The sequence below is a fragment of the Nelumbo lutea genome, chromosome 2 (assembly GCF_056320005.1).
Source record: "Nelumbo lutea isolate HS-2025 chromosome 2, American lotus-T2T, whole genome shotgun sequence".
Lineage (NCBI taxonomy): Eukaryota > Viridiplantae > Streptophyta > Magnoliopsida > Proteales > Nelumbonaceae > Nelumbo > Nelumbo lutea.
This window is the reverse complement of record NC_142685.1, coordinates 73,410,865-73,428,351: the sequence shown is the minus strand read 5'-3', so window position 1 is coordinate 73,428,351 and position 17,487 is coordinate 73,410,865. Positions and strand designations below refer to the sequence as shown.

The following is a 17,487-nucleotide window of genomic DNA, read 5'->3' as shown; positions in this document are numbered from 1 at the left end:
ACCTGGCCTAGACACTGACCCGCCGACTGACGTAGGCACCCCTCTGACAACCCGGCCCAGGCGCCGACCTGGCCGCCTGACACAAGCGCCAGCCTAACGACCTCGAGGAGTTCACCACCGTACCCCGGTTCTGACAGGATGCGATGAGTCTTACCGTTTGGAGGCTTTTCACCCACCTAACCCGTGAGGACTCCTGTATATAAAGACCTCACCCCCCAAAGGGGAAGGGGATGGAAAAGAAAGGGAAGTAACCCTGCTCTCTAGATCTCTCATATTATCTTCAAAGCTCTCTACAATAAGAGTGCTAACTTAAGCATCGGAGAGCCCCCCATCGGGAAAATACCCCCGGGACCTCTGATTCAGTTCTCGCAGGTCCTTCAGCTCCCACCGTCTATGAAGAGGAGGAAAAGATGTAGTTCTCGAAAGTCCCTCAGCTCCCGCCACCTACAAAGAGGAGGAAAAGATGGAGTTCTCGCAGGCTCTCAGCTCCCGCCACCTACAAAGAGGAGGAAAAGATGAAGTTCTCGCAGGTCCCTCATCTCCCACAACCTACAAAGGAAAGAAGACCACCTCATGCTGAAGGCATTCGGATTGCGCCGCACCAGGGAGCTCCAACATTCTCTAAGGCAGTTTGCCACCAGGGAGTTCGCCACCAGGCAGTTCGCCAACAAGGCAGTTCGCCAACAAGGCAGTTCGCCCCAGGCAGTTCGCCACCAGGGAGTTCGCCACCAGGTAGTTCGCCACCAGGCAGTTTTCCACTAGGCAGTTTGCCCCTAGTCAGTTCGTCACCAAGGCAGTTTGCTACCAGGGAGTTCGCCACCAGGCAGTTCACCACCAGGGAGTTCGCCACCAGGCAGTTCGCCCCCAGGCAGTTCGTCACCAAGGCAGTTCGCCACCAGGAAGTTCGCCACCAGGGAGTTCACCACCAGGCAGTTCGCCCCCAGGCAGTTTGCCACCAAGGCAGTTTGCCCCAGGCAGTTCACCACCAGGGAGTTCGCCCTTAGGCGGTTCGCCACCAAGGCAGTTCGCCCCCAGGCAGTTCGTCACCAGGCAGTTCGCCCCCAGGCAGTTCACCCCCAGGCAGTTCGCCACCAAGGCAATTCACCACCAAGACTGTTCGCCCACAGGCAGTTCGCCACCAAGTAGCTCGTCACTAAGGCACGCCACCACCGGGTCGAATAACGAGGTACTTTGCCAAAAAAATTTTACATCACAAAACATTGGTACGTGGCCGAAAACGGTTACATCAATTGGCGCTGTCTGTGGGAACCCGCTACAAAAAGCTAAGTTCTCATCCTACCAAAGCTAAGTTCTCATCTTGCCAAAACTAAGTCCTCACTTTTTAGAAATTGGAGCTATCGCTTTATAGTTTACGTTTTTTATGAACTTAGAGACTATGCAGGGAGCTAACGGACTAAGTAGCTCTACCAACCTTACTTTCAATTCAGATAATGCCACATCAGTCATTTCCGCAAGGTCCCCCCTACAAAGATGAGCTCTTCGTGGCTTCCGCGGTAGTTGGCGGCCAACTGACTACATAGGCGCCCTTACTGGTCGAGCCTTCCAAGGCTCCCGTGTGAGCTGGCAACCTAAAGTTAGTGGTGTTGCCCCCGAAGGTCGAGCCCCTAATAGCTTCTTGTAGGAGTAGGTGACCGACATTACGAAGCTGATGCAGGCCAAGCCTACGGGCCACCTCACTGCTTAAGACCCGGCCGCCTCTCCGGCACGGGCAAAAGTCAAAAAAGAGTAGACTACGAGTCGCTCCCAAAAGCCTATGGGCCACATTACTGCTTAAGACCCGGTCGCCTCTCCGGCACGGGCAAAAGTAAAAAAAGAGTAGACTACGAGTTGCTCTCAAAAGCCTACGGGCCACATTACTACTTAAGACCCGATCGCCTCTCCGGCACGGGCAAAAGTCAAAAAAGAGTAGACTACGAGTCACTCCCAAAAGCCTACGGGCCACATTACTGCTTAAGACCCGATCGCCTCTCTGGCACGGGAAAAAGTCAAAAAAGAGTAGACTACGAGTCACTCCCAAAATCCTATGGGCCACATTACTGCTTAAGACCCGGTCGCCTCTCCGGCACGGCAAAAGTCAAAAAAAAAGAGTAGACTACGAGTCACTCCCAAAAGCCTACGGGCCACATTACTGCTTAAGACCCGGTCGCCTCTCCGGCACGGGCAAAAGTAAAAAAAGAGTAGACTATGAGTCACTCCCAAAAGCCTACGGGCCACATTATTGCTTAAGACCCGGTCGCCTCTCCGGCACGGGCAAAAGTCAAAAAAAGAGTAGACTATGAGTCGCTCCCAAAAGCCTACGGGCCACATTACTGCTCAAGACCCGATCGCCTCTCTGGCACGGGCAAAGTCAAAAAAGAATAGACTATGAGTCGCTCCCAAAGCCTACGGGCCATACTAGTAATTGGATCAGCACTTACTAGCTCATCGACTTACGGGCCAAAAGAAATCTACTCCCTTCGCTGAGTTACTATTAGCTCGGGAGTGGGGGCTATTGATGAGGGCAGATTTGGCACTCTAGTAAAATTGTGACACGTGGCACCTCGTGACAACTAGGAAAACACCCAGCCAACAAACTTACGAAGTTGGTGACCCACCCGGGCACTAGTCTGGTCGGCCTGGCGCGACCTGCGCGCGGCCTGAAGCGCGCCTGCGCGACCTGCGCGCGGCACATGCAACCTGCGTGAACTGCGCAAGGCGCGCGCGCGGCCTGCGTGAACTACGTGCGGCCTAGCGCGCAGCCTGCGTGAACTGCGCACGGCCTGCACAACCTGGCCGACCTGGACCAGCCTAGCGCATGATCCGACCAAGGCGCCAGCTTGATGACCTGATCTAGACACTGACCCGCCGACTGACATAGGCACCAGCTTGACGACCTGATCTAGATACTGACCCGCTGGCTGACACAGGCGCCAGCTTGACGACCTGATCTAGACACTGACCCGCCGGTTGACACAGGCGTTGACTTGACGACCTGGCCTAGACACTGACCCGCCGACTGACGCAAGCACCCCTTTGACAACCCGGCCCAGGCGCCGACCTGGCCGCCTGACACAAGCGCCAGCCTGACGACCTCGAGGAGTTCACCACCGTACCCCGGTTCTGAGAGGATGCGATGAGTCTTACCGTTTGGAGGCTTTTCACCCACCTAACCCACGAGGACTCCGGTATATAAAGACCTCACCCCCTAAAGGGGAAGGGGATGGAAAAGAAAGGGAAGTAACCTTGTTCTCTAGCTCTCTCATATTATCTTCAAAGTTCTCTACAATAAGAGTGCTAACTTAAGCATTAGAGAGCCCCCCACCGGGAAAATACCCCCGAGACCTCTAATTCAATTCTCGCAGGTCCTTCAGCTCCCGCCGCCTACGAAGAGGAGGAAAAGATGCAGTTCTCGAAAGTCCCTCAGCTACCGCCGCCTACAAGGAGGAGGAAGAGATGGAGTTCTCGGAGGTCCCCTAGTTCCCGCCACCTACAAAGAGGAGGAAAAGATGGAGTTCTCGTAGGTCTCTCAGCTCCCGCCACCTACAAAGAGGAGGAAAAGATGGAGTTCTCGCAGGTCTCTCAGCTCCCGCCACCTACAAAGAGGAGGAAAAGATGAAGTTCTCATAGGTACAAAGAGGAGGAAAAGATGGAGTTCTCGCAGGTCTCTCAGCTCCCGCCACCTACAAAGAGGAGGAAAAGATGAAGTTCTCGTAGGTCCCTCATCTCCCGCAACCTACAAAGGAAAGAAGACCACCTCATGCTGAGGGCAATCAGATTGTGCCGCACCAGGGAGCTCCAACATTCTCTAAGGCAGTTCGCCACCAGGGAGTTCGCCACCAGGCAGTTCGCCCCCAGGCAGTTTGCCACCAAGGCAGTTCGCCCCAGGCAATTCGCCACCAGGGAGTTCGCCACCAAGCAGTTCACCACCAAGGCAGTTCACCCCCAGGCAGTTCACCCTTAGGCGGTTCTCCACCAAGGCAGTTCACCCCCAGGCAGTTCGTCACCAAGGCAGTTCGCCACCAGGGAGTTTGCCACCAGGGAGTTCGCCACCAGGCAGTTCGCCCCCAGGCAGTTCGCCACCAAGGTAGTTCACCACCAGGGAGTTCGCCACCAGGCAGTTCGCCCCCAGGCAGTTCGCCCTTAGGTGGTTCGCCACCAAGGCAGTTCGCTCCCAGGCAGTTCGTCACCAGGCAGCTCGCCACCAAGGCAGTTCGCCCCAGGTAGTTCGCCACCAGGCAGTTCGCCACCAGGCAGTTCACCACCAGGCAGTTTGCCACCAGGGCAGTTCGCCCCCAGGCAGTTCGCCCTTAGGCGGTTCGCCACCAAGGCAGTTCGCCCCCAGGTAGTTTGTCACCAAGGCAATTCGCCACCAGGGAGTTCGCCACCAGGCAGTTCGCCACCAAGGCAGTTCGCCCCCAGGCAGTTCGCCACCAAGGCAGTTCGCCCCCAGGCAGTTTGCCACCAAGTAGCTTGTCACTAAGCCACGCCACCACCGGGTCGAATAACGAGGTACTTTGCCAAAAAAATTTTACATCACAAAATATTAGTACGTGGCCGAAAATGGTTACATCACAATGCATAGAATTCGTACTATATGTTGTAGAAGACAATTGTAGGTGATCACAAAGTAACTTGAGATCAATGTTGTTGTTGGCTACAATAGATTTGATAAGAGAACAAATAAAACCATAAGAGAAAACTATGGGATGAATTTGGATAGAGGAAAAAGTTTAAACCAATAAAAAGAAGGCCTGAGAAAGATAAATGAAAAGAAGGCGTGAAAAAAAAGTTTCCCATGATCTCCAATCTAGTATTGATGTAATGTCCACTTTATGTTGAAAAAAGAAGAAATACAAACCTTCTGAGGAATTTTCTACCGTCACTGTCCTTTTGATACCCCAAGTTTTAGGATAAATATTCTTCACTACCACAGGATTCAACACCTTCTCCCCAAAGATTTTTCCCACCAAACATTTAACCAACCTTTTGCATCCTCTGTGTCGACCCCATCCTCCCTAAACTCCACCTTTTGCATATCACAAATGAGAAAATTGTCCTCCATGATCACCAACCATGAAGAAAACCTCTAAAAACGAAAGTAATACAATTTAGCCTTTACTTAATTGACAAGAATATAGTTGAGACAATGATTCTCAAGGAGAATACTTGAATATATATGTAGTCAGGTTTTGAGCATCCCATTTTTTATTTACGAGTAAAGGAGACAAGCTAACTTGACTTTTAAACCATGTTCAGTTCATGTCGAATAAATGTGTAAGAATTCAGTTCTGATGCATCATAAAGAGGTAATTTCCGGTCTTCCAGAAAATTTGCCACGTTGCTTTCTCTTTTGGATTTCACCATCAAACAAAATAAAATAATATAAAATCTTGAATATCACCATACTAGACATGGCTTTCTCTCACTCTTTCCCTCTTTCCCATGTTTTCTTTTAATCCCACTTTCCTCCCATCTTCATAGCTACTTTTTACTCTCTCTCTCTCTCTCATATAACCGTGAGAGCTGGTGTTGCTTGTGAATATCTCTCTTATAGGCTTCCTTTGTATGTAAATCTTGCAGACGAATTGAAGGGGAGAATAGTGTAAATCAAAATTTATTGGAATCAAATAATGAATAGAGAAGAGCAATGCATATGTCAAATGAAAACAAATTTATATATATGGAAGAAAGGGGAATCCCCATCTATTTTTCAAAACATAAGATTGATCTAAACCATTCAAAGTTTTTAACTGAACCTGATTTTGAAAAGCTTCTCCATTCGAGAGAAAGGGAAATATAGAAACAGGAACAGGAGAAAGAAAAGGTCCGGAAAGAAAGAGAAGAACCATATTATGAATTTGTTTCTTCAAATACTTTTTGATAAATTAATATAAGAGAAAAAGACAACCAGTAAAACAATTTGGATCCCATCAATATGCTAAGTAGTTAAATGATGCGACATACAAAAAAGGGCCAAGCAATTTGGCCCTTTATTAGTGCATCCTCATCAAACTTTCTTCCAAATAAATTGGATAGAGACCTGTTTGTTGTTTTCCTTTTTTTTTAAGGTATTGGTTCCATGTTGTAGATGGGACCCGTACATGGGCCCAGTTTTGATTTCACCCTCTATACACATGTCCTAGTTTTCATTTCACCCAATTTTTAAAAATTATTATTATTATGCTTTAAATCACCATCTAATTTAGTAGTTAAAAAATTCATTTAATTAATAAATTTATAATATTTTTAATTAAACAATTATTAAATAAGTAATTAAGTAGTTAATTAATTGATGTTATTAATTTATATAATATTATGACTTAATTACTCTAATAATATTATAATAAATTAGAGTTAGGGACTATAAAAAATTCTATTAGTACTAACCTTGTTATTATTCTTGCAACATAAAAATCTTAAAAATAATTGCTAAAAATTTTACAATTTTAAAATCAAATCTTATCAAATTGTATTGATATAAATAACTACAATAATTTTAAATTTTGATAAATATTTCAAATAAATTAATAAAATTATTATAGTTTAAAATTGCATTTAATTTCTATGATGACAAAGACATGATATTGGAAGAAACCAATCAAATTCCATGTGAATTTTGGTGAATATATGCTTGATTGGTAATCATTTTTAAGATACTAATAGATTGATTATATATATATATATATATATATATATATATATATATATATATATATATATATATATTTTTTTTTTTTTTTGTATCACCATATCATAGTAGAGTCCAATAAACTTATAATAATTTTAAATAATTGAATAGGAATGTCATATGGCCAGCTAAACATGATCAAATATTAATGTTTGGGTTGACTTAGACCAGCTTGGCTCAAATGATGATGCCATAGGGCTCTTGTTAGAGATTTCTACAGGTCATGTTTGATACTAGTTTACATCAACCCTAACCCGACCTGACCCGATTAAAAAACAAGCATTTTCTTTCAAACGACCTAACTCTATAGGGTTAACCCGACTTATAGCCTTTCAATTGTATTTTTTATAATATATTTTTAAAGTCCAATAGTCATTAATTTAAGTTGAAATTTGGTTTATGTATTTCAAGATGTCATTTAAAAGAAGAAAAATAAGATACATGAAAAAAAAAGCTTAAATTTTAAGGTCATGGTGTTAGAAAGCATGCAAAATTGTATGAATATGTGGGGGCATCATGACCATCAGGTTTGGGCAGTTGAATCCAAACCCCTCCTGAACTTAGCTTGGTTAGAATAGTTGAAACCCTAAACCCCAATAAGCCCAACCCCATCTCCTGCTTCAATTTTCACTCAATAAAGTTGGACCTTATAGGGTTGGATTTATCATATAACCCAATCCACTGATATCCCTAACTCCTATTTTCAATTTTCATTCAACAAAGTTAAGGTTCTAAGTATCAGTATCGTGTATCATATCGATAAGCTTAGATATAGATATGTATCACGATATGTTTTGGATATGCATATATACAATGGAAAGAAATTGATACACTTTAATATATTGGGGAAACTCTTAAAAATCCCATACATACATCAATAATAATAAATCTAAACTTTTGACATTAAGAAGCTAATTCTCATTAATAGTAACACATAGGAAGCAATGAAAGCTTAACATTTGATCTAACCACATTAGACTAACTAAAAAGTTATGGCAATAACAAAATAATAATAAGGTTTTATAAAGTTGTTAGCTTATTTAGGTTGTTTTTGGTAATGGCCTCTCAAAAATGCATTTTTAAGGTATGCATATTTCAATCATAAATAGATTCAATTGATAATTTTTTTTTCCAATTTATATTGATAAACCCAAAATTTTTGCAATAATATCAAACACAACATTATATGCTTTGAAATTTACAATATAGGTAGAATGTAAAAAATAAAACAAATATTAGCATGGGATCATTTGGTTAGGTTTAAGGGTTTTTTTAATCTTAGATTGGGATAGGGTTAAAAACAAGAAGACCCAAGAGGGAGAGTTGTAATAAGTATCATTGGAGAAAGGAGGCCTACTAATGGAGTGCCTTTTTGGATAGGGAGAGTTATTTTGGGTGGCTATTTTTAATCCACCTAGCGGTTAGGCTATGGAGGGTGGATAACCTACTTTGATACCACTTGTCAATCCAATCCAGTGAATGTTTTGGACCAATTTGGATCGGTCCAGTTCAATGTCTGGACTGTCCAATCTGTTTAAATTCATTTTGATTTAGATTGGTTTCAACCTAAATCCGGTCCACTGACACATATATTCTTATATTATATCAATGGATTAGATATTGACTTAATCCAATCCAATCTGATATAAATTTGTTATAGACGAACCAGATCCAATCCAATCTAATAAATATTTTAGATCAGATTGGTCCAATCCAATATGTCTTATTGTTCCGTCTAATCCGTCCAAATTGATTTTGGACTAGACGGGGCCCAATCCAAAACCAGTCCATTGACACCCTTGAGTGTGTGAGAAAATGTAATTGTTGTATTGCAAGATAAATAATGAAATATAACAAATAAGCACAAATTAAATGCACACAAGAACACCAATTATTTATAATGGTTTTTTTCTCCCGGCCCATGTCCTCTCTTTAGGCAATTCAAGGATTTATCCATAAGTTTTACACTACATCCACACTTTTATAGCTACTATATAGGGTAAAAAGACTTAAACCTCCCTTGGTATACTGAAACTTCCCTTCACTTTTTAATTTGGACTAAAACCTCCCCTCCATTAATAATCTGTTAAGATACTAATTATCATATCCAGAAAACAAATATCTGAACTGATAATAGGGAGATTTTTTTCTTTTCAAGAAATTTATCTATTAAACCTTGGTTAACACACCATACTTGCAAAGGTTACCTAACTGCTACTGGAACACACTAAAACCCCATTCAATATATCACAAAAACCTAAATGAGTAATTCCATACACCAATCTCAAGTCTCCACCTTGGAAAATCAGGAAATACTAGAAACTGAGCAATGAACGACACAAAGACGTGTAATTAAAGCCCCTTCACGACCTTTAAACTTTAAGGATAAACCAAATCGTTATTGTTGTTGTTGATTCTGTTGTTGCTGAGGATTTAGTGGTGGTGGCATATCAAGGCAAGGTGCCACCAAAGACAGGAATGCCACCTGATGGAGGAGGTATCCCGGGATGAGGTGGCGGCGGTGGTGTGGGCATGCATGGTGGAGGCATCCCATTATTTTGAAAATTTGAAGATTTAACAAGGGTAAAAGAGACTTTTTAATAATTTCATTAGACATAAATTTGATAGGGGAGGACTTGGTCCAATTTAAGAAAAGAGGAGAAATTCTAATGTTTATAAGAAACATTAGGGGAGGTTTAAGTCTTTTACCCTACTATATATTAACTATTATCAAATGACTCTTTAATAACTAAACTAATGGTCTAATGAGTTAGAACCAACATTCATGGGTTTAGGATCAACATTATTTATAATTGGATTAGAATAAATGACCCAATTACTATCTATTGTTCTATAGGGTTGTAAATGGGTTGAGATTCGTTTTAAATTCATATCTACATTTAACAATAATAGGATTAGATAGGTCTATAAGAATGAATTTAGGTAAGTATATACTTCTATTATACCCTCTTTTTTACTTTAACAAAAGCTTAACCCAACCCCCACCCAAACTACGGTGTGAGGTCCCAAATATGCCACCTGCTCACCTATTCAATATTTTAAGAATAAGGACCTACCACTTAAAAATTATTTGAATTTTAAACCCATTTCCTTGACGTGTAAAAGAAAGTTTTATCCATAATTAAATTAAACCTGGTTTTGGTCCAAGTGACCTAGTGCTTGCAACTCATGCAATGGTTAGCCTTCATGCTTGAAACATGGACCCAGTGGCTATAGCGTTTGGACTCATCTATTGTTTAGTTAATAATTCTGTTAGTCCGATTTAAAATGGATGGTGTATGAATAAATAAATTAAGCTAAAAATGTTTAAAATATTATATACTATTTATAAAATAACTAGAAATGACTTGATATCACATATAAATCACTTAAAATAATGTTTATGAGACTTGAATCTATGATTCTTGAACAGGGGTGCATGTCGGGTAGGCTGGGCCTTTAAGTTCAATCAAGCCCAATTCTAAGAATTGGGGCCTAAGGCCTAAGCCCAAGGTCAAGCTTAAATTGTCCAATCCAAGTGCACTAAGATTTGATGCCCTCAAGTAGGGTTTGGGGCCTTTGGGCTTTAGTCAAGTTCATATATAAATGAATGTGTGTATATATGCATGCATTCATGCAAGATATGAGTCTCTAAATGCATATTTGTGTGTATAGTATAGTTAGGTTGGGCTTGGGCCAGATTTGAGCTATCTAAGAGGTAAGCTTGAAAAATAAAAGAAGCCTAAACTTTTGAACCCCAACACAATGAAAGGATCCAAGATCTAAGGTCAGCCCGCATAAAATTAAAATTTGGATCGGGTTGGATCCGTCCAACTTGCACACCGGGGGTGGATCCATAATTGACCCAACTGGAAACTGGGTCCGATGCGTTGTACAGATCTTTTCTATGAGGCCCAGAGGGAGGACTAGGCTATTCTTCAGTATTCACGTAATGACGCAAGTACTGTAGTAGTATGTATGATAGTATCACACTCGCTAGCATGACAGCATCGAATGGCCTCCAGCATTTTATCCGTTGGTGGATTCTCCTCCATGGTTCTACTTCTACCAATGGCTTCCCTTCAGCTTCCCGCCATCTCCATCTCCCCTCTTCCCGCTAATAATCAAGCCCTTCTCATCTCTCCCTTCACCGGACAACTCGCTTCATATCGCCGCTCCGACCTGTGTCTTTTCTCGACGGTAACTTCTCGCCGCAAATTCCTGAAAGTTCCAGGAATTAGAGCGGAGTCTTCGGTGAAGAGAGAACCCATGGTCCCTCCTTACAATGTCTTGATCACTGGTTCGACTAAAGGTCAGTGCATGGAGCTAATCTCATTTACTACTGTTTTTGAATGCTGGTAATTTGTTCTTAATTTGATTTCCTGGTTTGATTTCTAATTCCATAACACTTTATGTTCCTTGAGTTCTGAATAATGTTCAATCAACATAGTTTTGAATTGGGGTCATGTTGGTTCTGTTGGGGAAATGGCGCATAGAAATTTGGTGGTCAGTGAAGTAGGTGTAGTCATTGGATTATAGGATGGTTTTCTTCATCCGTTCTGTATATTTTGAACCTGTAGGTCCTCTAAGCGGAAGCCAGTCATGAGCCATGTATTATGAAGAGTCGGACATAGAAGTGTCTAGTAAAACAGTTTGTTATGGAGCTAACTTAGCTTTAGAGACATAATTTGATCTTTTATTTAAATGACTCAATCTGATCATAATGCTATTGCCACTGCAAACCAATCATTAAGGCACCTTCTCCCATAGTGGGAACTCTGTTTGAGCAACTGTGATGCCAGGATCCCCTGTTGTGGATAGAATCCACCTTTGCTTCTGTATTGACATGATACTGGTTTGAGGGGTTTGCATAGTGCAGTTGATCCCAAATGCAATAAAGCTACATTGCCTACTAAAAAAAAAGAAAGTGAAGACAATGCGGGATAGGTAGAAATTTACTGTAATTACAGGACCCAAGGGATTGGGAATTTATAGTGAAAAAAATCTCTTTTTGATAGGATGAAGTGTTTAGGGTTAGGTGTTGCAAACAGGGCTATCTCAAGTCTCCTAACTAATTTGGTTTTATGCTAGGAAGATCAACCATGGAAGTTATCTTCCTTTTTCTTGAGGCAATTGATAGAAAAGTTTAGGGAGGAAAAGAGAGATTTTCATAGAGTATAGTATTCTATAGCTGGTGTTGACCTCGGAAAAACACTTCTGTTTGGAGAAGATTTTATCCCTGAGCCTGCAAACTCTTTGGAGCTGTCGAAGAGCTTGGGAATGGGGGGTGGTACCTCGAGGGAGGTGAATGTCTTCGCCAAATTCAGAGAAGAACCTGTTCAGCACCTAGATCAAGGTCAAGGTGTCAACAGTTCGAGTATGTTCTCTCCCAAGTCAAATGACATAGAAATAGGCAATCCCTGCTCCCCTGTTAGTGCAACACAAGTTGATCCTGAGGAGACTTCTCCCAGCAAACTCCCTCAGAACATAGGCAGAACTGGTGACATATCAGGTTTTGATGTTTATAGTTTTTGTCTTGATTCTTGTATTCCTCAAGTTTTTGATACTAATCTGCCCCCTTCCCCAGTTGTTGTTTTATCTCAGCCCGTAGGTGAAGCTGACACTCATCCAAAAGTTGTCTACCCTAGCGACTCTCTTCCAAAAGTTGACTGTCCTAGTGATTCACTTAAGGTAACAGAGTTGTTAGAGGATGTAGAGGCTCTGAATGACACTGTGGATGAATGGGAAAGGATTTGGGGATTAATCTTGCAGACCTTTAGATTCTTGGTAGAGGAGGAGATAGGGGAGAATTTTGAATAGGAACAAGAGGGTGACATTCCTGTTCCTAGTTCCCAGGTAAGGGGAAGGGAGGTAGAAAGGGTAAAAATGGGCAAGAAAACAACAAAGAGAAGAAATGGGAAGAAAAGTCAAAAAAAAAAAAAAACAGAAAAGAGAGGAAGAACAAGATAAATCAAAGAAAAAGCTTGAAGGAGGGACACCTAAAAGGAGGAAGAAGAAATTGAGTGAAGTTGAGAGATTGAGGTGTGAAGTAGACTATGACAAGGGGTGTTATGGGAGAAAAGGAAGGTAGTCAGGTTAGCAAAAGGTGGTCTCTATGGTTGCTCATAAGTTAGGTTCTCAATGAAGATTATTAGTTGGAATGTAAGGGGATTTGGGAGTTCCAAGAAGAGAAGAGTGATAAGGGAAATGCTCAGAAAAGAAAAGCCAGATATAGTGTTGATTTAGGAATCAAAACTGTCAGAGGTGGATAGGAGATGGGTGAGAAGTATTTGGTCGGCTAGAGGACTAAGTTGGGCTTTTGCGCAGTCTTGGGGGGCCATAGGGGGTATTCTGACGATCTGGTAAAATGAGGATTTGGAATGTACAGAAGAATTAATTGGTAACTATACAGTTACAGTGAAATTCAGAAGAAGAATTGATGGATTGGAATGGGCTTTAACAAATGTTTATGGGCCAAATTCGTACAGAGAAAGGGAGGAGTTTTGGGAGGAATTAGTAGCTATAAGGGGACTGTGGGAGGGTCCATGGTGCTTGGGAGGGGATTTTAATGTCATCAGGTTTATAATGGAAACAAATAACCCTAACCATAGGATCACCTCAAGTATGAGAAAGTTCAACTGCTTTGTGGATTCTTTTGAATCAAGGGAGCTACCGTTGGTGCAAGCTGATTTTACCTGGTTTAATTTTCAGGAAAAACCACTTTGTTGCAAACTAGACAGATTTTTATTCTCTTCAAATTGGGAGGAAGTATGGGGTGGTTTGGTGATGAGGGCACTACTTAGACCTACGTCGGATCATTGTCCAGTTAGGCTATCTCAAGAAAGACTAGGAGGTGGACCTTGCCCCTTCAGATTTGAAAACATGTGGCTGTGACATCCAGACTTTCAAAAGAAAATGAAAGAGTGGTGGAAAGAGGATCAGGTGGAGTTTAGATGGAAGGGATATAGATTTTTTAAGAAGCTACAAAAGCTAAAAGCTAGGATCAAAGCTTAGAACAAAGAAGAGTTTGGTAGAATTGAAGACAGAAAGGAGGCTATTAGTAAAAGGATTCAAAAACTTGATGTTGTTGAGGCAGAGAGAGGATTGAGGCGTGAAGAAAGGGAAGAGAGATGGAAGTTGAAACAAGATTTGGAGGAAATTCTTTGAAAAGAAGAGATAATCTGTAGACAAAAATTAAGATGCAAGTGGTTGAAGGAAGGAGATGGTAATACAAGATTTTTCCATAGCTTGGCAAGTGGAAGAAAGAGGAAGAACATAGTGGAAAGTTTGGAATGGAATGGGGCAATGCTGACAAGAGAGGAAGAGATTGCAAAAGCTTTTGTGGTTTTAAATCCATTTATGACAGTTCCAGTAGAGTAAGAGAGACTCTAACTGACTTTGAGTGGCACGTTGGAGAAAATGAATTGTTGGAACCCCTGGAAAGACCATTTGAGGTTCAAGAAATAAAGAAGGCAGTTTTCTCTATGGAAAGATCAAAAACCTCGGGCCTGGATGGATTCACTATGGCTTTTTATCAAGACTGTTGGGACATCTTAGGTGATGACCTAGTAGAGGTCTTCTTGGAATTCTTTGAAAGAGGAAAAATAAATGCGGGTGCAAATGCTACTTTCATAGCTTTTATCCCTACGAGGGTGCCTACAGTTCAGCCCAAGGACTTTAGACTGATCAGTTTGATTGGGAGTCTATATAAAATCATTTCTAAAGTTCTTGCACTAAGGCTCAAGAAAGTCCTTCATTCCTTAATCTCATCGAATCAAGGGGCCTTTGTGAAAGGGAGACAAATTATTGATCAGATTTTAATAGCCAATGAATGTGTGGATTACAAAAAAAGAAAAGGGTATGATCTGTAAACTTGACTTAGAAAAGACTTATGATTTGGTGGATTGGGATTTCTTGCTAAAAGTGTTGAAGAATAGAGGCTTTGGGGAGAGATGGTGTAAGTGGATGAAGGGTTGTATTACCTCTTGTCACTTCTCAATCTTAGTGAATGGAGTAGCTAGGGACTTTTTTCCTGCAAAGAGGGGCCTTAGACAAGGAGACCCTTTGCCATCTTTCCTCTTCACCTTAGTAGTGGATGTCCTAAGTGTTTTGATTTCTAGGGCTGATTCAAGAAATCTACTGAAAGGTTGGAGTGTTGGGAGGCAACAAGTGATTGTCACTCACCTACAATTTGTGGATGATATCATTCTCTTTTGTGAAGGGGAAATTGAGGAGATGGATAATTTGAGATTGGTGGTAATGCATTTTGAGAGAGTCTCCAATTTGAAAATCAATTGGAACAAGAGTTGTGTAGCGGGGGTGAATTTACAGGATGATGAAATGCAGTTGGTGGCTAGAGCTTTAGGTTGTGAGGTAAGTGGTTGGCCTTTGGTATATTTAGGTCTACCTCTGGGGGGAAATCCTAAAATAGAAAACTTTTGGTACCCAATTTTAGAAAGATTCACTAAGAAGCTAGCAGGGAGGAAGAGAAATTATATCTCACTAGGGGGTAGAATCACTTTAATCAAGTCAACTCTGGCCAACCTTCTGGTGTATTTTCTATCTACCTTTAATTTTCCTGCCAAGGTTGCCAATAAGTTAGAAAAGCTCATGAGAGATTTTCTGTGGGAACCGGGTGACTCAAAAAAGGAGCATTTAGTGAAATGGGAAGTAGTTTCTAGGAAAAAGGAAACATGGGGTTCAGGCATTGGCAATATCAGATTAAGAAATATAGCTTTGTTAGGAAAGTGGTTGTGGAGATTTCCTTTAGAGCAAGACAGTTTGTGGCACTTGGTGGTGCAAAGTATTCATGGGATGGCAGCTAATGGATGGTGTTGAGTTGGGCCTAGTTGTTTTTTATTCTTATTTTAAGCTATTTAGTTAGGAAGTTGTTGGGCTTTAAGCCCATTAGTTTATGTTTTTAAGTTGTGATTGTTCAACTACATTAGTAGCCGCCCTACTAAGGGCATCCTTCTAATACCTCATCCTTTAAGTTAAGTATAAATATAATGAGGGGTTGGCGGCTAGGGTTAATTCAAGAATCTTGGTTGACTTCCTATTCTTTTCTCCCTCTCTTTTCTTCTCTACTACTGAAATCTTTATCTTCCTCCCCTTTCCTTTCACAAAAAATTCAACTAAATCTACAATTAGTGGTTTCTACTTGGTATTAGAGCCAGCCAAAGGTTCCTTGAGTTGTTTCCTCATGCAGCCCTAGATCGGCCGATTGCATGGTGATTTAAGAGGTTGATCGAAGTTCTCAGGTAAGCCCAGTTTTTTGGATTTTTGGTGGATCTGTGTGCCCTGTAGCTGGTCTAGGGTTTCTTATCAAAATCAGGAAAAACTGGAGAAAGGGGAAAAGTCCTGTTTCTGTTGGACTCTTCAATTTTGACCTAGGAAGTGGCACCCTAATTTTTTAGGATTCCTTTGAGTTTTCTATAAGGGGCGGTTCAAGTTCTACCTAATTTGGAGGCTTCTAGAGAAAGTGACTTCCTCTTCTCTCTCTTCTCCCGTCCCACAGAAAAGGAATCTTTTGTGGAAAGACAGTCTAGGACACTAGAAAGGTGTTGTTGGTTCCAGAAGTGTTTCGTTTGATCTTGTTACATATTTCGGTTATTTTCTTTACATTTTTTGAGAAGCATGGAGGGTCACGGAGTTGAAAATAAGCCTAGGAGTGAAATGAGACCAGTGGGAGGAGGTGCTGGAGACCTTTTTGGGACTGAGACCATTACTACAGTTAGGTTGGATGGTGCAAATTACTTGGAATGGTCACAATCTGCAAAGATGGCCATTGGTGCTCGTGGGGAATTAGGGTATATCACTGGTGAGGATGTGAAACCCGAAACTAGCAACTCCCGGTGGGTACAGGAGAATTATATGGTGATGACTTGGTTGTGTAATTCCATGTTGCCCCATACAAGTAAAAAATTTTTATGGGCAAATGCAACTAAGGAAATATGGGATGGGGTTGCAGAAATCTATTCACAGAGGGAGAATGTTGTTAGGGCTTATCAGTTGAGAAATCAGATTATTTCTACAAGGCAGGGAGATAGACCCGTTGCAGCCTATTTTTCAGCCCTTAAAACCCTGTGGCAGGAGATTGACCATTTAGAGACATTTGCTTGGGAAACCACTAAGGATGCAACTACCTATCAGAAACATCTAGAGAAGTATAGGGTGTTTGAATTTTTTGCTGGCCTTAATCTTGAGTATGATATTGCAAGACAACATCTTCTTTCCAGGGACAGTGTTACCCTCTCCCAGGCATATGCCTCTGTGTCAGGGGAGGAGAGCAGGAGAGATGTCATGATGACAAATCCTGTTTCTGGTCAGTCTGCCATGGTGAGTACTATGAAACCTAAACAAAGTGGAGATCGGGGTGGTAGTGAAATCAAGAAGGAAGATAAAAGAGATTTGATTTGTAACTACTGTAAGAAGCCTAAACACACAAGAGATACTTGCTGGAAGCTTCACCCACATCTTGTGCCGACTAGAGTAAAAAATAAGAAGGGAAATGCACACATGGCAGTTACTGGTGACATTCTGGCCCCTCCTACTATAGTTGCTCTGGAGTCTGTTGCAGCTGTTGCAGTAAGGGCCAAACTTGAGAGGTATGGGCAACTTTTGAACCAGCGGGATACAGCCAGTTCTAGTTCAGCAGCAAGCGGACAACAAGGTACAGGTGGCACTGGTGGTGTCCACTCTACTTCCTTTGCTCACACAGGTAGTTCACACGTAACTGCAAATTATAATTGCAAATTATGTTTCTACTTCAGGTAAAGAGGGACCTCCTTGGATTATAG

At 41.8% G+C, this 17,487-nt stretch overlaps 1 protein-coding gene across 2 annotated transcripts in view; it reads left to right on the top strand.

Moving 5' to 3' along the window:
- Window positions 1-10,626: 10,626 nt before the first annotated feature.
- NOL (NYC1-like protein) overlaps window positions 10,627-17,487 on the top strand; it is a 72,429-nt gene continuing 65,568 nt past the window's right edge. For both annotated transcript variants that reach the window (XM_088968917.1, XM_088968918.1), the window contains exon 1: window positions 10,627-11,000. In XM_088968917.1, coding sequence (XP_088825043.1) covers window positions 10,703-11,000 — 298 coding nt within the window. In that variant the 5' untranslated portion in view covers window positions 10,627-10,702. The remainder of the gene's footprint in view (window positions 11,001-17,487) is intronic.